Consider the following 22,500-nt stretch of genomic DNA (forward strand, 5'->3'; position numbering starts at 1 on the left):
AGCTGACCAGACAAAGAGCTGTTCAGGTTTCATCTGTGTTTTGGCAGGATTTCTAATGCTTGATGCCCTTCCTAATGCCAACCACTTTACAGAGTGTAGTGGGTGCTTTGTATGTGGCACCAGCACCAGTAGGGTCGCCAAGTAATTTGTCAGATGAAGAACTCTCATTTAGGAGAGGGAGTGGAACTGAAGAAAGTGGCTTTGTGCCAGCTGAGAGGTTAGGGTATAACAGGGGGATGGAGGCAGGTATCTTAATATACAGGAGATACGGTTCAACAGGAGCTGGCATGTCAGGGAACTGCACCAGGCTCTATTGTCTCTTTCGACATGGTTTCTATGGCTGGATGCCCTTCCTAATGCCAACCACTTTACAGAGAGTTCTGGGTGCTTTTATACAGCACCAGCATGGGTGCTTTTTATATGGCACCAGTGGTAGTTATAAAAGAATGAGAATGTCATCCAAACAATATTATTCATTTCCAGTGTTCTGCAATAACGTGTCTGGTGGTGTGAGAATTTTATCACACACACATATATACATACACACATCTATCCATCTATCTATCTATCTATATATATATATTCTGTCTATCTATTCATCTATCTGTCTGTCTGTCTATCTTTCTCTCTCTCTCTCTATATATATATATATATATATATCTGTATATCATCATCATTGTTTAATGTCTGCTTTCCATGCTGACATGGGTTGGACGGTTTGACTGAGGACTGGCAAGCCGGTAGGCTGCACCAGGCTCCAATCTGATCAGGCAAGGTTTCTACAGTTGGATGTCCTTCTTAATACCAACCACTCCAAGAGTGTAGTGGGTGCTTTTTCCGTGCTACCAGCACAGGAGCCAATCAGGCGGCACTGGCATCGACCATGCCCGAATGGTGCCTTTTATGTGCCACCAGCACGAGAGCCAGTCAGGTGGCACTATATACATACATATATATACACATACACACAATACACAGACACGATGAGCTTTTTTTTAGTTTCCGTCTACCAAATCAGCTCATAAGGCTTTGGTCAGCCCAAAGCTATAGTAGAAGACACTCACTCAAGATACCACACAGTGGGACTGAACCCGGAAACATGTGGTTAGGGTGCAAACATCTTACCACACAGCCACGCCTGCTCCTACCGCCACTTTTAATTTTTAAGTATTTTTATATGAAAAATCCATTAATCAAAAGTCATTTTATGTTCATTTCCTGTCTTATTTTTCCTCCTTTTTTTTTTCATCTCTCGCTTCCTCATTTATCATTTCTCTATTTTTTCTCCTCTCTCCTCATCTCTCTCTCATCATTTTCATCTTTCTTGTCTCTCGCAACTTTGTTCCTTCCCTTGTCTCTTTCATCTCTTTCACTTACGTATTTCACTTTATTTTATTTTTCACAATTATAAAGTATGCGTGTATGTATGTATGTTTGTATGTATATATATATATGTGTGTGTATGTATGTGTATAAGTATGAGTGTGTATGCATGCGTGTATGTGTGTATTTATGCATGTAATTCTGTGTGTATGTATATATATATATATATATATATATATGTGAGTGTATGTATATGTGTATGCACATATGTTTGTATGTATATATGTATTTGTGTATGTGTGTTCTTGAAGGTGTATGTGATGTATATGTCTGAGTGTATGTAGGTGTGTAAGTGTGTGTAAATATGTTCATATGTTCTTGAATATTGTGTGTGTGTCTGTGTGTATGTACGTATGCGTACATGCATGTATATATACATATGTATGTATGCATGTTAAATCTATAGCCTTTTATAGTTCACATTTTTCAATGTTTTATACACTTAAATCATTTTGTAGTGGTTCCCCATGTGTGTGCGCATGTATATACATACATACATGTGTGCATGTGGGATTGTGTGTGTATAAGATTATGTACAAAAGTATATATACACATTTGTATATTACATACATATCCATCTGTCCAGCCATCTCATGTGGGTGAGTGTATAAATATATACCAAAATGTGTCAGAGCTACTAACATCTCACCACCAGCATATAACTTGGAGCGAAAAGAAAAAAATGCAAATCTGGTAACTTTCGAGGCATGTTACATCACCTGACGAAGCTTATTGCACTGTGTGTTGCATCTGATGTCATTACATCATCCCACACCCATGAGGGAGCAGTGCAGAATGAAGCCAAAACGATTGTTGAGCTAATTAAGCTTTTAGCTGTATTCTGTCTTCTGTATCAATATCAATCATTTAATATATATATATATATATTCAATCATTTTATATATATATCAATCATTTAATATATATATATATATATATTTTCAATCATTTTATATATATATCACATTTCAATATATATATATATAATATATATATATATATACCGGAGTAAACACATAAATGTGAAACAAAGTGGAAAAAAGAGTACTCAAATACCAGTGGTAGAGTAATATGCTTTTTTAAAGCTAAGCAGCAAAAAATTCTACAAAACCTGTTACTCTGAGTTTCACGTTACCGTTCATGAACGGATGAACGGCAACGTGAAACTCAGAGTAACAGGTTTTTGTAGAATTTTCTGCTGCTTTAAATAAAGTATATATATATATTATTTACATTATTTACATTTGATGGCTATTTGTCCTCGTCTTGTTTGTTGTTAACACAACATTTCAGCTGATATACCCTCCAGCCTTCATCAGGTGTCTTGGGGAAATTTCAAAGCTAGGTTCTCATTCCTAAGGTATTTTTCGATGTTATTTTTATTATTATTATTATTGTTATTCAGGTCAAGTGGTTGTGGTGGTGGTGTTGGGGAGAAACACATACAAACACCCACATATATCGCACACTGCCACCACCATCATGATCACTATCTTTACCACCATCACTATCATCATCACCACCGTCATCATCATCACCATCATCATTATCATCAACATCATCGTTGTTCTTTTCTTCACTTTCACTTCTTTCTAAAACTAAGCAATGTATGCAGTTACTGCATTGTATATATAAACTCTGGGTTTGAAAGTTCAAATCCTGTACAGACTTTTTTTTTCCTTCTGTTATAGTCATTATCTCTCTCTCTCTCTCTCTCTCTCTCTCTCTCTCTCTCTCTCTCTCTCTCTCCCTCTCTCTGTGGTCAGAACATCGTTATTCAGCTTGCTCCTTCTTCAATCTAGTTGCCAGAATAATTAGAAAATAGATAGTCTCAAAATAAATAAATAAATAAATAATAAATGTGTAGATAAATAATAAAAACAAATTTGTTTCTTACCATGCGATTAGTTTTGTGTTTGTTGGTAGATTTCTTCTTCTTCTTCCTATTTTTCATTCTTTTTCTTGCTTCTTCCTCCAGTTCTTCTTCTTCCAATTCTTCTTCTTCCAGTTCTTCTTCTTCTTCTTCTTCTCCTCCTCCTTTTTCTTCTTCTCTACTTTTTCTTCCTATTCTTCCTCCAATTCTTCTTCTATTTCAAAGTTATGCTACTCCAGACTGATGATGAGCAATGACTCTGAAACTAGTCTCTGGATGCTGGCTTTGCTGGATGGAGGTGCTTGTCTCCACTTTGAAAACATAAGGACACAGGAAATGTGTTAAGTCCAGCAGGAAACGGTGTTTCCTAGGGTTAAATAACAGTAGCATTCTTCCCTTTTATGGGACCGTCACATTAAGTTGACAACACGCTAAAATTTACCTGTCGTTTCAAGATTAATGAAATAAAGTACCAGTGAGTACTGGGGTTGATGTAGTCGACTTTTCCTCTTCCTTGTAAATTTCTGGACTTGCTTTTAATGAAAGAAATGATAGTTGTTGTTGTTGTCGTTGTTGTTGTTGTAATCAGATTTTTTTTTGTACTTATTGAAGCAGTTTGAAAAGAAGAAAGGGAAAAAAGTTAAAGCACAAACAAAAACAGACACAAAAAAGTTAAAACAAAACAAAAAACACACAAAGTTAAAAGAATAGTCAGGCAATGAAATGGAAGGGGACAAGATGTAATCCCCCCACCCCGGACAATTCCAATACTGCTTCTGGTACTACTACCACCACCACTATTACTACTACCACCAACACCACTGTTGCTACCACCATCACCACCACTACTGCTATTGTCACCACAACTATCATCACCACTATACCACCACCACCACCACCATCACTACTAGTACTACTACTACTACTACTACTACTACCACTAACACCACAACTACAACCACCTCTGCTACTACTACTACTATTACGACTACTAAACATCCCCACTACCACTACTAACACCACCACAACCATTACTACTACTACCACCACCAGCATCACAACCACTACTCCCACCACCACCACCACAACTATCATCACTGCCACCACCTCCACCTCCACTACTTATACTACTACTACCACCACCACACCCATCACTATTACTTCTGCTGCTGTTACGTATCTATCGATTGTGGCTCTAATTGACTACTCAGTCTCCGTAAATATATAATGCTTTGGAGTTTACTAGCTTACTGGGACTCCAACCGTCTTTCTTATGGCTTTCCACTTTTCCTTTCTCTCCTGCTCTCTCTCTCCCTCTTTCTCTCTCTCTCTCTCTCACACACACACACACACATTCTCTCACTTGCTGTCACTCCCCCTTTCTCTACTTGCCTACCTAACTACCAGCATATGTACATTATATATATGTATATGTATATACATGTGTATGTATATATATATGTGTGTGTGTGTGTGTGTGTGGTGTGTATTAGATACATGTGTATATATGTGTGTGTGTATGTATTATATACATGTATGTGTGTGTGTGTGTATGTATATATATATATATACATATATACAAGTGTGTGTGTGTGTGTGTGTATATATATATATATATATATATATACGTATATAAATACTTATGTGCATGTGTACACATATATACATACATACATGCATAAGCGTGTGTATGTGTTGTATGTATATATATATGTGTATGTACCTGTAAATATGTACATATAGATATATGTGTATGCATGTTATATATATATATATATATATATATATATATATATACTTACACATTCATAAATAGATGCATACATGTAGAAATGTATATACACACACCACGCACACACACACACACATACACATGCACATGGACACTATATCGTACATTTCAGTAACAGGTGATAATGATTGTTATATAGCACTGGTCAATACCAATGATGATGATAATGATGATGGTGGTGATGATGATGATGATGATGATGATGAGGATGATGGCGGTGGTGGCTGCATCGAGCGTGAAAATCACGTTAACGATAACGCCAGTCTGTGGTGGTCAGTGCTGATAAATGGGGGATTCGGTCCCTTCTGTATACGGGATGCTGTGTGTGTGTGTGTGTGTGTATGTAGTAATCGACGAACCGACCGACCGACCGACTGGCTGTCCAGCTGGTCGACCAGTCAGCCAACGACCCGCCATTGCAACTATAGAAACAGTTGTCAGCGATGCTTTTTACTGTTGCTGCTGCTGTGGCTGCTGTTGCTGTTCTCGTTGATGTCGTGCTGATGGCGGTGGTAGTTGTGGTGATGTTGTCGTTGTCGTTATTGTTGTTGTTGGTGGTGATGGTGGTGGCAGAATTCTGTTTCTTCATTGATTTATCTACTCCCACCTCTCCTCTTCCCCCTTCCTCTCTCTCTCTCTCTTTCTCTCTACTTCCTTGTGGCTCTCTTCCATCTACATGCTCATCGCCACACCATCCAACCATCTATCCATCGTGCGTGCCCTCCTCTCTCTCTCCATCCCTCCCTCCATCCTTCCATCCATCCATCCATCCATCCATCTATCCAGCCAGCCAACCAGCCAGTCACTAGTACAACTTGCAGTGTACTTATACTGCACTCCAATGTGCATTACTGCGTGCAGCACTGGTGCTCTACACCGCTGAACTTGTTAAAATACCACACCATACGGCAACAGTGCCACTCGCTTCTCATCCATCCTCCTCTTCCTTCTCCTCCGACACTCTCTCAATCCCTTCCTCCCTCTCTCTCTTTATCTACCTATCTATCTATCTACCTTTGTGTCTATCTGTCTTTATCCTTCTCACTCTCTCACTCTTTCTCGGAATCTTTCTTTCTCTCTTTTCCTGTTCTTCATCCGATCAACTTTCTACGTACGATGGAGCCAGTTTACAAATATGAAGAATTCTCGCAAATTGAACAAAGGTAAGGTAAAACAAAGTGACAGAAAAAAAAACAAGCTATTTTACACTTAAAAACGGTGGTTCTCAACCATTTTTTTTTTTTCTTTTACTTACAAACTTCCCTTTGAATTATCCCCTTTCACTCTGATGGACCCCTCTCATAGCCGTTCGTTATTCAAAACATCCTATTATATACTTTCCTAATTAAATATCATTAGCAATTGTATTCTTTTATTCTCGTACACGTTTCAGTCACTTCACTGCAGCCATGCTGGAGCACCACCTTAAAGGGTCGTTTTTGGGGGGGTTTTTTGTCGTAGAAATCGACCCCACAACTTATTTTTTGGTAAGCCTAGTACTTATTCTATCAGTCTCTTTTGCCGAACTGCTTAGTTGTGGGGACATAAACATACCAACATTGGCTGACGAGCAATGATGTGGGGACAAACAGACACAAAGACACACACAAACACACATATATGTATATGTGTATATACATACATATATATATATATATATATATATACATGCATACATACATTTATATATGTATATATATGTATGTATGTATATATGTATGTATATATATATGTGATAGGCTTCTTTCAGTTTTTGTCTACCAAATCCACTCACAAAGCTTTGGTCAGCCCGATGCTATAGTAGAAGACATTTGACCGAGTGTCATGCAGTGGGACCGAACCCAGAACCTTGTGGGTGGGAAGCAAGCTTCTTGCCACACAGCCATACCTGTAATAGAAACAAAATTGTCAAAATATTTTGTGCATTGTCGAAGTATAACCAATTTCTTTGTAGATAAATTTTAACAACAGAATTTGCACGGGGATGTAAACACACCAACTCTGGTTGTCAAGTAGTGGTGGGGACAAACAGACACACACACATATACATGAGAGGCTTCTTTCAGTTTCCATCTTCCAAATCCGCTCATAAAGCTTTGGTCAGCCCTAGGCTATAGTAGAAGACACTTGCCCAAGGTGCCATGCAGTGGGACTGAACTCGGAACCATGTGGTTGGGAAGCAAGCTTCTTACCACACTGTCATGGCTGCTTTTCTTTTCTTTTTTCTTTCTTTTTTTTTTTTTGTTTTGTATGTCTGGGAACAGGCATGGCTGTATGGTTGTGTGTTGTATGTGTGTGTGTTCATGTGTGTGTTTGTGTTTGTGTTAGTCCTCCACTATTGCTTGACAACCAGTGCTAGTTTGTTTACATCCCTGCAACTTAGCAGTTTGGCAAAAGTGACCGATAGAATGAGTACCAGACTTTAAAAATAAGAAAAAGAAAAATCACTAGGACCTTTTTTTTTTGTTTTGTTTTTGTTTTTTTTTTTTGTTTCTAAATAAGAACCTTTCAGTGTTGCTCCAGCATGGCTGCAATCCAATAGTTGAAACAGGTACAAGATATAAGATACTTGGCTAGAACAAACATGGTGGTCATGGCTGGACTAATTACACAACAACTTAAGCAAATAACCAGATTGACAACAACAACAACTGTGACAGGTAACAATAACAACAACGAGATGAATAATAATGGTGATGATGGCAACAACAACAACAATAACACTCACAACTGCTTTAAAACTATGACCTCAACTGCAACAGCACCACTGCAACTTGAACATTAACAGTAATCTTAAAGATTACCTCCGCAACGACAACAATTACTATCGCCACCACCACCACCACCACTGCCTCAACGATAGCAACATTCTCATAATTGATTTTACAACAACAACAGCCACTACAGCAATGATCGTTAGTGCCATAATTATGGTAACGACAAGGATCACAATAATAGTAATTACTACTACCACCATCACTAACACCACCACCACCATCACTAACACTAACACCACTACCAAACTAACACCACTACCATCACTAACACTACCACCATCACTAACACCACTACCACCACCATCATCACTAACACCACTACCATCACTAACACCACTAACACTACCACCATCACTAACACCACTACCACCACCATCATCACTAACACCACTACCACCACCACCATCACTAACACCACTAACACCACCACCATCACTAACACCACTACCACCACCACCACCACCACTAACACCACCACCACCATTAACACCACCACCATCACTAACATCGCCACCACCTGTAACACTGCCACCACTGTCATCAACATCACCACTATCACTAAAACCATTACCATCACGACCAGCAGCAGCAGCACCACCACCACCACTCTCACCGATCCCTTAGTGATGACAACAACATTCATAGTTGCAAGTATGATAACAATAACCAACAAACGCCGGGATGACGACCACAACAACGGCAAGAATCATATCGATAATAACATCAATTATTACAGCCATCGCTACCTCAATAATGATAATAATAATAATAATAATAGTAATAATAATAATAATAATAATAAAAGCAATAATGATTGCAACTACGACGAGAACAATAACGACCGGTAACACCACCGCCACCATCATTACCACCACTACTGCCACTACCACACTCATCATCATCATCATCACAACCATCACCATCATCACAGTCATCATCACCATCACCACTACCCTCACTGTCATCCCCACTGCCACCACCACCATTACTACAACCGCCACTACCACCACAATAGCAACAACTATAATTACTACTGTAACAATTACAACAGCCGGTACCACTACTACAATTATAACGAGAACAATTACGACCACCACCACCTCAATATCAACAGGAAACCTAATTACAACTGCAGTAATGCCTCTTTCTGAATATTGCACAGACCCAGTAATTTTGATGGGAGGGGGCCTTGTTGATTAAATTGAAACCCCCACCTGCGTCCCCAGTGATTAACTGATATTTATTTCAATGACCCCAAAAGGATGAAAAGCAAAGTCAACCACAGTGGAATTTGAACTCAGAACGTAAAGACAGACGAAATGCCACAAAGTATTTCGTACGATGCTCTTCCAATTCTGCCAACCACAACATGATTAATAACTTGTTGACTTTAAGGAAAACTTTTGTGGCTGCTATTTCTTTGATGTACAAGGAGGTGCTGAAAAGTTCCCCTTCTTTAAGGGATGTAGCGAAAGGCCTGGCTGGAGGCCCGACCTTCCCAGTTCTTTTTACAGGGCTTAGTTAAACAGAAGGACCCTTGCATTAAGTGTGTGAATTTGATAGGAGAACACGGTGGATAAAATCACAAGTCACTCATCCTACTTTGTTTTCTTTTACCCAAAGCCAGGAAATTTTCAGCCCCACCTTGTGTGTGTGTATATGCATGCTTGTATATGTGTATGTGTGTGTGTGGGTGTGTATGTATGTGTATATGCATGCTTGTATATGTGTACATGTGTATGTATGTGTGTGTATGTGGGTGTGTATTGTGTGTTTGTGCATTTGTGTTTGTCAGCCACCAACGCTTGACAACCAATGGTAGCATGTCTACATCCCCATAACTTAGCGGTTCAGCAAAAGACCCCGATAGAATAAGTACTGGGCTTACAAAGAATAAGTCCTGGGGTTGATTTGTTCGACTAAAGACAGTGTTCCAGCATGGCCACAGTCAAATGACTGAAACAAATAAAAGAACATATATATATATATATATATATATATATATAGGTGTGGCTGTGTGGTGAGAAGTTTGCTTCCCAACCACATGGTTCCAAGTTCAGTCCCACTGCATGGCACCTTGGTCAAGTGTCTTCTACTATAGCCTCAGACCAACCAAAGCCTTGTGAGTGGACATGGTTGACGGAAACTAATAAAAAGGTCCCATCGTTTGCATATTGTTGTTGTGTGTGTGTATGTGTTTGTCCTCATCATTGCTTGACAACCAGTGTTGGTTTGTTTATGTCCCCGTAATTACATGGTGGGATGGTTGCATCCAAAGAAATACTGGTTCAATACCTAGCATTGTCAGGGAATGAAATTCCTTTAAAACAATAGGTTAATTGAAGAAAAGAAAATAGAGATAAGGAGGTTTGCAATTATTTATTAGTAACAGATTGGTCAAGGTGTGTGTGTGTGTGTGTGTGTGTGTATATATATTTAAACACACACACACACACATATATATATGGAAGGCAGATGTTAAACAATGATGATGATATATATATATATTTATATATATAGTCACATATATATATTCATTCACGCACAAGCATACACAAGCAAACATTCAAATACACACGCTCTTGTACACACACACATGCACATGTTCATACACACACACACAAACACACGCACATTTAAACACATGTTTAAATGCACATGTTAATACATACACACACACATACACATATGCACGTGTTCATACATACACACACACACACACATACAGACATTTCATACACACACACATGTATACTGAGATGCGCTGATGTGCATGCATACATGCACTAATGCAGATGCAAACACCTGCATACCTATACATATACACACATCACAGATGAGTAAGCATTTACACACTTCGTTTCACTTTATATAACTGCAAATTTCAATACACACACACACAAAAAAAAAAGCTTAAAAGTACATTTCACCACGTACCTTCACACACATTTCACTTAACTGCATGTTTCAACACACACACACATACACATTACTTGCACACACATACTTACACACATTGTGCACACTTACACACACTCAAATATGCATATGCCTCACAGATTATAGATTCCTCTCTGTATATGTAAACACGTGAAATTGAACACACATCAATGCACATCGTTTCCAGTGTGTATATACACATTAATACACACAGATTTTAGCATTTATGCACATATCCTATACACATAGTTTATGAGTGTGCATGCTCGTGTGTATGTATATATATATATATATATATATATATATATATATACACACACATACACACACGCATGTATGTGTGTCTTTGTGTATATATATAAATATATAAATAAATATATAAATTTATATATATATATATATATATATATATATATATATATATATTTATGTATATATATATATATGTTTATATGTGTGTGTGTGTGTGTGTGTGTGTATATATATATATATAACAATACATGCAGTTTAGGAGTGTATATACACTCACAAATACACACAATTTATGAGTGTATACATACACCAATACATACAGCATCATTGTGTATATAAATCAATGCACATAGTTTCTAGTGTATATACATACATCAGATTATCTCTTTTCAGTGTATATATATATATGTATATACATATACAGGAGTGGCTGTGTGGTAAGTAACTAGCTAACCACCCACATGTTTCTGGGTTCAGTCCTACTGCGTGGCATCTTGGGCAAGTGTCTTCTGCTATAGCCCCAGGCCGACCAATGCCTTGTGAGTGGATTTGGTAGACAGAAACTGAAAGAAGCCTGTCATATATATGTATATATATATATATGTATGTGTTTGTGTGTCTGTGTTTGTCCCCCTAGCATTGCTTGACAACCGATGCTGGTGTGTTTACGTCCCCGTCACTTAGCGGTTTGGCAAAAGAGACCGATAGAATAAGTACTGGGCTTACAAAGAATAAGTCCTGGGGTCGATATGCTCGACTAAAGGCGGTGCTCCAGCATGGCCGCAGTCAAATGACTGAAACAAGTAAAAGAGTATATATACACAGACACACATCATTACACACAGGCCAGCTCCTCTCAAACCATCTGACCCATGCCAGCATGGAAGGAGGACGTTAAATGACAACGACGACGGTGATTGATGATGATGAAATAAAATGTTTTGGTGCATGACTTTTGGTCAACTCTGTATATACTTGCACGTGCCTCTGTGTGTGTGTGTGTATTTGCCGACAGTGGAACCACTGTGTGGTCAGTGTCCTACAAACAGAAGAGCTGACCAAACTGACTTAGACATTAACAACGGAATATCTACATCAAATTTGAACTTGCTGCCACCCGTAATTGATTACCCAGATACTCTTTTACCACTTCAGTGGTCAACTGGTATTTATTTTATCAACCCTAAAAAAAATAAAAAAGGAAAGTCAACTTGTGTGGAATTTGAACTCAGAACCTAAAGACACAAAATAGTGCTAAACATTTTACTTGGCATGCTTACAGTATTCCTGGCTTATGGCCTTGTATGGTTTGTTTAATGATGCTTTCAAATTTTGGCACAAGGCCAGCAATTTTGAGGTAAGGAGGCTCAGTCAGTTACATCGACACCAGTGTTTAACTGGTACTTATTTTATCGACCCGGAAAAGATGAAAAGCAAACTCACAGCTTTGGTGGGATTTGAACTCAGGACGTAGCGACATGTGAAATACTGCTAAGCATTTCGTCCAGCATGCTAACGATTCCACCAGTTCACCACCTTATAGAGATCTATTAATATCCATATTACCTCATCCAAACAAACACATTTTAACTCTTGGAATATTTTTCCTAATTGCTTAGTCAGCCCGTAATTAACAGACTATAATTAGCCAGACCATAATTATCAATTTTTCACGTCGTCGTCATCACCATTTAACCCCGTAAATGGTGGGAAACAGTTGCATGGGTGGGTGTGCCAAATGGGCAAAAACACAAAGAAAATGTCTATTTTTTTTAAAAGTACTTTTTATACCTATTTTCACTTTAAATGAGCACAAAAACTTTAATAACTGTTAATCACTCACACATTAAATTTTAAAACCTCGTTATCGTTAAGTGACATAAAATATTTACTTTGATGACAGCTGTATGTGTCACTTGTTTCAGTCATTAGACTGCAGCCATAAAGAATTTTAGTCAAATAAATTGACCCCAATACTTACTTTTTTTTAAAGCTGGTATTTGTTCTATCAGTCTGTTTTTGCCAAACTGTTAAGTTATGGGGGATGTAAACACACCAACACCAGTTGTCAAGTGGTCTTGGTGGTGGACAAAGACACACACATACACACACACACACACACACATAATGGGCTTCTTTCAGTTTCTTATTTCTTTACTACCCACAAGGGGCTAAACATAGATAGTACAAACAGATTAAGTCAATTATATCGACCCCAGTGCGTAACTGGTACTTATTTAATTGACCCCGAAAGGATGAAAGGCAAAGTCGACCTCGGCAGAATTTGAACTCAGAATGTAACGGCAGACGAAATACCTATTTCTTTACTACCAACAAGGGGCTAAACACAGAGGGGACAAACAAGGAAAGACAAACGGATTAAGTCGATTATATCGACCTGAGTGCGTAATTGGTACTTATTTAATTGACCCCGAAAAGATGAAAGGCAAAGTCGACCTTGGCGAAATTTGATCTCAGAACGTAGCAGCAGATGAAATACTGCTAAGTATTTCACCCGGTGTGCTAACGATTACGCCAGCTCGCCACCTTCTTTCAGTTTCTGCCTACCAAATTCAATTACAAGGCTTTGGCCAGCCTGAGGTTATAGTACAAGATGCCATACAGTGGGACTGAAACCAGAACCATGTGGTTTGGGAAGCAAGCTTCTTACCACACAGCCACGCCTGCACATATTAAGGGTTGACATTCCATATTTCCACGTTGGCGTTGGTCAGGTGGTTTGACAAGATTTGATGGGGTTAAAGACTGCATTGTACTCCATTGTCTGCTTCGATAAACACTCCAAAGAAACTGCATGTAAGCAGATTCAAGGGGCTGTTCTGGTGTTTTTAATGTTGGATGTTAGCCACATCCATTCTGTTTACAAGTATTTGGATCAGGTTTATGGTCAAAGGACAACTTCCATTTCTTGTACCAGCCTCAAGGACCCTAAAAATGGTCAATGGAACCACGTTTCTTCCCTTGACTGTGTCATTAACCTTTGTTTTATGATAACAATTCATTCGTTTGTTACCATATTCAGTTTTAAAATAGCTCTGGTAGGTGTCAGTGCGGCTGTGTGGTAAGAAGCTTGCTTCCCAACCACATGGTTCCGGGTTCAGTCCCACTGTGTGGTACCTTGGGCAAGTGTCTTTTACTATAACCATGAGCCAACCAAAACCTTGCGAGTGGATATGGTAGATTAAAACCGGAAGAAACTCTTAACCTCTGTGTCATCACCATCATCATGCTCCAAATTCTGTATTCCATGCTGGCATGGGTTGGACGGTTTGACCAGAGCTGGTAAGCTGGAAGGCTGCTCCAAGTTCCAGTCTGGTTTGGTCTGGTTTCCACTGCTGGATACTTTTCCTAATGCCAACCACTTCACAGTGTGTGCTGGATGTTTTTTAATGTGGCACCCTATGAATGCTATCATGTGGCACTGACATGAGTGCTTTTTATGTGGCACTGGCACATGAGTCTTACCAACCAATCCTTTTCAGGGTGGGGGGTGGGGGTTGCCCTAACACTTCTGCTGTGGAGGACAGGTGTGTGTGTGTATCTATATATCTATTATATAAAATCTGTTCTGTCTGTCTGTCTGTCTGTGTGTCTTCTAGGATCTCGGGTATCCTCCACCCGATTGCGCTCAATGATGCTTGATGCTTGTGAATGAGTGTCACAGTTATACAAGCAGCATCATTCATTACAAATCTTCCATGAAAACATGTCTGCCAGCAGAGAAACGAACGTCTCCTTGGTTGGAAACAGGCAAAGGTTGGTGACAGGAAAGGTATCCAACCGTACAAAAATCTGTCTTGAATAATTCCATCTGACCCACCTGAGCGTAGAGAATGGACATTGAAAGATAATGACAATGACAAATTTGGCGGTGATGATGATGATGTTGATGACAACAATGCTGACAACTGATAATGAGAATGATGACAATAGCAATGATGGCAATGATAACAATGATGATGATGAGGGTGATGGCAGTGATGATGATGCTGATGATGATGATAATGATATTTACACAGACACTTCTATTACAGCTTTCTACTGACCTTTGGTGTTTATATACCATATCATATAGTTTTTAATATCAAATATATATATATATAGATAGATAGATAGATATATACACACATCCTTAATTAATCTTTAGACACATCAAAGACACTAGCAGACATCTACATTAGACAAAGATATGTTCAATAGAGTTTTTTAAATTGATAATAATCTTTGATAATGTTAATAGATGTCTATGTTTTTCTTTATCAAAATTCAATCTTACTTGAAAGGGGCTTTAAAAAAAAAGGGTTCACTATTTTTTGTTTTGTTAATTAAAATTTGTATTTTAGTGTTGTAAAATCACACAGTAATAAGTATTTGTGTTTATGTGGTTGTATTGTATACTAGCGTGACTACAAGACTTTTATCATAAATTTATGACCTGGCCACTAGCACCAAATCATCGTAAGTTTATGACTTAGTTGCTCGCACCAAATCATCATAAATTTATGATTTATGTGCAAGGTCGTATCAAAAGGTTCCCAGCCTAATCATGTTTAATATAAACTTATTTACCGCAGTTTTAACCTAATCTCCTTTGAAATGGTCTCGCCTTGTGTAGCAGTAAACTGGTCTCAGAGTTCCTTCCACTTTTGGAATCCAGCCTGGAAGTCATTTTCTGTAAGTCAAAGATCTTCTGCGATTTGCTCTGGATTTTGACAACGGTGTTAAAACAGTGACCTTTGAGCAACATTTTCATCTTGGGGAAGAGATGGAAGTCCACAAGTGCTAAATCTGGTGATACCATGTTGTTTTTAGTGAGAAACTCACAAGTGATGAGAGCTTGATGACAGGATGCATTGTCACTGTGAAGAATTTAATTCTTCATGCTTCACAGAATGTCGCAGTAGAACTCTCGATTGATGCTCTGGCCCGAGGTGGGGGAAGAAATTCTCAACACACAATACCACATTTCTTGGGGTAATGCTCATGGCAGATCTTCCAGATCACTCGGCATCTTCCAGGGATGTCCTTCTGTTTTTGAAGTGCCCATGTCACTTGAAACATTGTGTACGGTCCATTACCTTATCGCCGTGACCTTCCCGAAGCATGCTCAATGTCTCTGTAGCAGACTTCCCAAGTTTAACACAAAATTTCACATTGGCACTTAGTTCCTGTCCATGACAAAATCACAGATTACAGCCTACATGTTGATCCCAAAAACACAAATTTCACAACTTGCGAAGTAAACACAGCAATGTCACCCAGTACACTGCCTCGTGAAGGTCACCACGGGCTCTCATTGCACATGCAACCATGTGGTGCCATCTGTTGGTACATTACAAGACTAATTCGGGAACTTTTTGATACCACCTCGTATGTATACACCTATATCTTTCTCTTTCTCGCCCACTCTGTCTCTCTATTGATGTGTGTGTGTATATATATATATATATATATATACATATATAGGGAGAGTTTATGAAAAAAAACAAAAGACGAAGACAGGTGGTGTACAAAACAAACAGATGTATAAGTATAACGCTCAGGAATAGAAAAAGTCTTTAACGTTTCGAGCCTACACTCTTCTACAGAAAGGGACACAGAAAAAAATAAGGAGAGAAACAAGGAGAGAAAAAAAATGTGTGTAGTGGCTAACGATCTATCATGTATATGAATGTATATATGTGTGTTGTATGTATGTATATATTTATGTTTATGTATCTATATGTGTGTGTGTGTGTGTGTGTGTATATATATTTATATATGTGTGTGTGTATATATATGTATATATTTATATGTTTATATGTGTGTGTATTTATATGTTTATGTGTGTATATATATGTGTGTGTATGTGTGCTAGGAATGTTGTGATGACTGACATAACAGCAAATATATGCCCCACTCCCAGGACTTTGTTTCCTCATAACTTTCCTGAGAAATGCATATTTATTTATTTATTATTATTTATTTTTTTTTTGTAATAAACTTCTCTACAAATGCATTTCAGATCATGTAGATTACGATTATGATGGAATTTTATGTGAAAAACAATTCTTTTTCAAGAGGTTGGGGGTGAGGGTGGGAACAGAGATGGGCGGGTGCGTTTAGGGAGGGGAAGTTTTAGTTTAATTCACATGCTCACATCGATTTTTATTTGCTCATAACTTTCAGAAAAATAGATTTTTTTTTTCTTTTTCATTTTTTTTTAATGAAATTTCCCTCAAATACGTTTCATTGTTGCTGATCTTGTAGATTACAAATATATTCAGAATTTGATGTGGAAAAACGTTTTTTATTTATTTATTTATTTTTTGTTTTTCTTTTGAAGAGAGAAGGGTGAGTGTTGGATAATTTGCACACCTCAGCTTTTATTTTTTTTTTTTTGTTTGTTTCCTCAGAACTTTCTGGAAAATGGATTTTTTATTTTTATTTTTTTTGTGTTTTATTATGTTTTTTTAATTAAATTTCTTACAAATACAATTCAGACAGTATAGAATATGATACAATTATGTCAGAACTTGATGTCGGCTGGTAGGGGAGGAAAAAAATTTTGGGTGGTGGGTTGGGGTAGGTGTGTGTGTGATAATCCACCTACCTCGTCAAGACATAGGAGGAAACAAAGTTAAGCAATTAAAACTATCTGCCCTTATCCACCATTACTTCCAAGATTTCCTGTTTGTTCAAACCAAATTCCAATTTAATCATAATCTACAGTGTAGTGTTTTGTAGAAAATTTCAATTAAAAGCATCGATTTTTCAAAAAGTTATGAGCAAACTTGCAGGAGTGGCTGTGTGGTAAGTAGCTTGCTAACCAACCACATGGTTCCGGGTTCAGTCCCACTGCGTGGCATCTTGGGCAAGTGTCTTCTGCTATAACCCCGGGCCGACCAATGCCTTGTGAGTGGATTTGGTAGACAGAAACTGAAAGAAGCCTGTCGTATATATGTATATATATATATGCGTGTGTCTGTGTTTGTGCCCCTAGCATTGCTTGACAACTGATGCTGGTGTGTTTACGTCCCCGTCACTTAGCGGTTCGGCAAAAGAGACCGATAGAATAAGTACTGGGCTTACAAAGAATAAGTCCCGAGGTCGATTTGCTCGACTAAAGGCGGTGCTCCAGCATGGCTGCAGTCAAATGACTGAAACAAGTAAAAGAGTAAAAAGAGTAAACAAGGTGCGTGGTTTAGTGGTTAGAGCGTTGGGCTCACAATCACGAGGTAGTGAGTTCGATTCCCAGACCGGGCAGTGTGTTGTGTTCTTGAGCGTGACACTTTATTTCATGTTGCTCCAGTTCACTCACCCGTAGAAATGAGCTACAGCATCGCTGGTGCCAAGTCGTGTCAGCTTTTGTCTTTCTCTTGGATATGTGGAATGGTTGGTGGTACTTAATTTATTGACCCCCAAAAGGATGAAAGGCCAAGTCGACCTCGGCAGAATTTGAACTCAGAACGTGCCAGTGGCACATGAAAAGCACCATCCGATCGTGGCCGTCTGCCAGCCTCGTCTGGCACCTGTGTTGGTGGCATGTAAAAAGTACCCACTACACTCATGGAGTGGTTGGCGTTAGGAAGGGCATCCAGCCGTAGAAACATTGCCAGATCAGACTGGGCCTGGTGCAGCCTTCTGGCTTCCCAGACCCCAGTTGAACTGTCCAACCCATGCTAGCATGGAAAGCGGACGCTAAACGATGATGATGATGATGATGAATATTGCTGACGTAGAGAAGAGAGGCTGCTATGCATGGATGACTGCTGATCTTCCATAAGCAACCTTGCCCAGACTTGTGCCTTGGAGGGGAACTCTCTAGGGGCAATCCCATGGTCATTCATGACCGAAGGGGGTCTTTACCCTTTACCCTTGTTGAGGAAACAAAGTCAGTGAAACACACGGCCGTGGTTAGTCTCATGTGTTTCCCACCTTCCAGAATTTCTAATCAAATCAATTGACCTCAGCACTTTGTCTCTTTATTTTTTTTTTAAAGCCTGCTTCTTATTCTATCGATGTCTTTTGCTGACCTGCTAAGTTACAGGAACATATTCTGGTTATCAAGTGGTGGTGGGGGGGGGGGACAAACACTGACACTTAGACACACACACACACATATATCCTCCTCCTCATCATCATCACCATCATTTAACATCCATTTCCCATGCTGGCATGAGTTGGATGGTTTGACCAGAGCTAGTAAGGCCAGGGCTCTCACCAAGCTCCTTTGTTTTAGAATAGTTTCTGCAGCTGGATGCCCTTCCTAACACCAACCATTCCACATACTGTACTGGGTGTTTTTTACATGGCACCATCACCAGTGCTTTTTTCACAAGGGCGGCGAGCTGGCAGAAACGTTAGCCCACCAGGTGAAATGCTTAGCAGTATGTCATGAAAAACACCCAGTAAACTCTGAAAAGCACACCCAGTATGCTCTGAGAAGTGGTTGGCATAAGGAAGGGCATCTGACCATAAAAACTCCACCAGAGCAGACACTGGAACTCAGTGCAGCACTAGGGCTTCAGAGAATAAAGAAAATAACAGAAAAAAAACCTAATAAGAATTGATAATTACCATATTTGATGGCCTAAAATATACTCGAGTGCAAAGGACACACCCTAACCTAGCCTATACTTCTGTAAAATTAGGGCGGCGAGCTGGCAGAAACGTTAGCACGCCGGTTAAAACGCTTAGCAGTATTTCGTCTGTCGATACGTTCCGAGTTCAAATTCCGCCGAGGTCGACTTTGCCTTTCATCCTTTTGGGGTCGATAAATTAAGTACCAGTTGTGCACTGGGGGTTGACGTAATCGACTTAATCCCTTTGTCTGTCCTTGTTTGCCACACAGTGGAACTGAACCCAGAAACGGGGTCAGGAAGCGAACTTCTTACCACACAGCCATGCCTGCACCTTATATATGTGTGGGTGTGTCTGTGTGTGTGTGTGTATATATATACATTCTTTTATTCTTTTACATATTTCAGTCACTTGACTGTGGCCATGCTGGGGCACCTCCTTGAAGGGGTTTAGTTGAACAAATTAACCCCAGTACTTATTTTTTTGTTAAGCCTGGTACTTATTTTATCAGTCTCTTTTGCAGAACTGCTAGGTTACAGGGACATAAACACACCAACACTTGTTGTCAAGCAGTGATGGGGGGGGGCACAAACTCAAAGATGCTCACACATAGACACACACACACACACATAAGATGAGCTTCTTTCAGTTTTCATCTACCAAATCCACTCACAAGGCTTTGTTCAGCCCGAGGTTATAGTAGAAGACACTTGCCGAACGTGTCACGCAGTGGGACTGAACCCGGAACCATGTTGTTGGGAAGCAAGCTCCTTACCACACAGCCATATATACACACACACACACACACATATATATACGCATATATATATATACACACACACATATATATATATATATATATACACATATACACATATATATATACATATACATATATACACATATACATATATACATATACACATATACACATATATACATATACATAAAAAGCACCATCCGTTTGTGTCCGTTGCCAGCCTCGCCTGGCCCCCGTGCCGGTGGCACATAAAAAGCACAATCCGTTCGTGGCCGTTTGCCAGCTCTGTCTGGCACCTGTGCGGGTGGCACGTAAAAAGCACCCACTACACTCACGGAGTGGTTGGCGTTAGGAAGGGCATCCAGCTGTAGAAACACTGCCAGATTTGACTGAGCCTGATGAAGCCTTCTGGCTTCACAGACCCCAGTAGAACCGTCCAACCCATGCTAGCATGGAAAACGGACGCTAAACGATGATGATTTTGATGATGATGATGATGATGATATATATATATATATATATATATTATATATATATATATATACATATATACACACATATTTTTGTTGTTTGACTCCATGTCAGCTCTGATTCATTAGAGTTACTATCAAAACTTTTACCACCTCAAGCATCTTCTAATCTCATTTTTTCTGATTTGGACTAAATGTACCTAGGACTACATTATCTAATGCGCCCTTAATTTTCTTATTATTTATTCTCTTTTTTTTTTTTTAGGCTTGTATTTAAGGGATATTTGTCTACTCTTTCTAGTACTTTGTGGGATAACATATCAGATTGTACCAATTTCTGCTCATTAGCTCGGATTGACATCTAAGAAAAATCTAGAATGTGTTGGATGTTTTGATTGTTTCTTATGTTTCGTGATGTTGTTGTCGTTGTTGTTGTTGTTGTTGTTGTCGTTTTTTGTTGTTAAGCAAGTTGAAAGCGGGTCACAGACTGTGGTTTAAACAAGAACTTTGACCACAACGCAGCACCAAGGCGCCCTGCAAACACATCTATCTATGCATATTTAATGCACTTTTCCACCCACTGCAACCACCACCATCACTGCTGCTTCTTTCATCTCTCGTTACCTCACCTCACCTCACCTCGCCACGCCTCGCCTCACTTCACTCCACTGTTGCCTCTTCTACCACCATGACCACCACCACCACCGTTGCCGACATCACCATCACCCACCCCCACGCAATCACCACCGCCACAACCACCTCACAAACGGTGTTAGATTTATTGATTATTAGTTTTTTTCTTTCTTTCTTTCTTTCTTCGTTTTATTTCGTTGATAGATTTAGAGAAAAGAAAGGAGAAGAGGAAGACGGGGTGGGGGTGCGGAGAAGGAGGAAGAAGAAGAAAGAGTAGAACAGAGAGAGAGAGAGAGAAAGAATGAGAGAGAAATTATGAGCAAGTAGAGTAGAGATTTCAGTGAGAGAAAGAGAGGAGAGGAGAGCAGAGTGCTTGTTTTGGGGTTGGGAAAGAGGGAATCAGATTCTGAGAGATAGAGAGAGAGAGGGGGTGAAAGGAAAAGAGAGAGAGAGAGAGAGGGTGAAAGGGAGAGAGAGACAGAATTACCGAGGGAAGAAAAGGTGGGGTGGGGTATAAAACAGGGAGAGCAAGCAAGGTGGATGTACAATTTGGATAATTGCATAAAGGTTCGGAAGAGGAGGAGGGGAGGAGATTGGTGGGTGGGGGGTGGTTTGCAACTTGAGATAGATACCCAATGTGTCTGTTCCTTTTTTAAGAGGGTAAGTTGTGGTTCAAAGGACATCTGGCTGCTCTTTCTGGTAGCTTATAAACGTATGTTGTGTGTGTGTATATATGTATATGTGGAGTGGGGTGCATGCATATATATATATATATATATATATATATATATATATATATATATATATATATATATACATATATATATACATGTGAGCATATTTGTGTGTGTGTGTATGTATGTATAAATATATGTATATATAAGTATGTACATATATATATGTATGCATATATATAGACGTCAAATCGCCATTCTAATGGCGATTTGACGTCTATATCTAGCATGTTGACGGTCCACTTTTCGTGTTCAGTCCTTAATTGGTATATATAAATATTTTAATCTTCGGATTCTTTCTTT

The 22,500-nt window shown here is 39.1% G+C and overlaps 1 protein-coding gene across 2 annotated transcripts in view; it reads left to right on the forward strand.

The window, feature by feature from the left end:
- The window catches only part of LOC115222920 (tubby protein homolog), a 127,624-nt gene that overhangs the window by 42,533 nt on the left and 62,591 nt on the right, over positions 1-22,500 (forward strand). The window contains exon 1 of one of the 2 annotated variants that reach the window (XM_036511949.1): positions 5,783-6,211. The exons of the other annotated variant lie outside the window; for it this stretch is intronic. Within the exon in view, the coding sequence (XP_036367842.1) occupies positions 6,165-6,211 (47 nt within the window). The 5' untranslated portion in view covers positions 5,783-6,164. Of the gene's footprint in view, positions 1-5,782; positions 6,212-22,500 lie in introns of those variants that run through there. 2 annotated transcript variants of the gene reach the window in all.

This window comes from Octopus sinensis, linkage group LG21 (genome assembly GCF_006345805.1).
Source record: "Octopus sinensis linkage group LG21, ASM634580v1, whole genome shotgun sequence".
NCBI classification, from domain to species: Eukaryota; Metazoa; Mollusca; class Cephalopoda; order Octopoda; family Octopodidae; genus Octopus; species Octopus sinensis.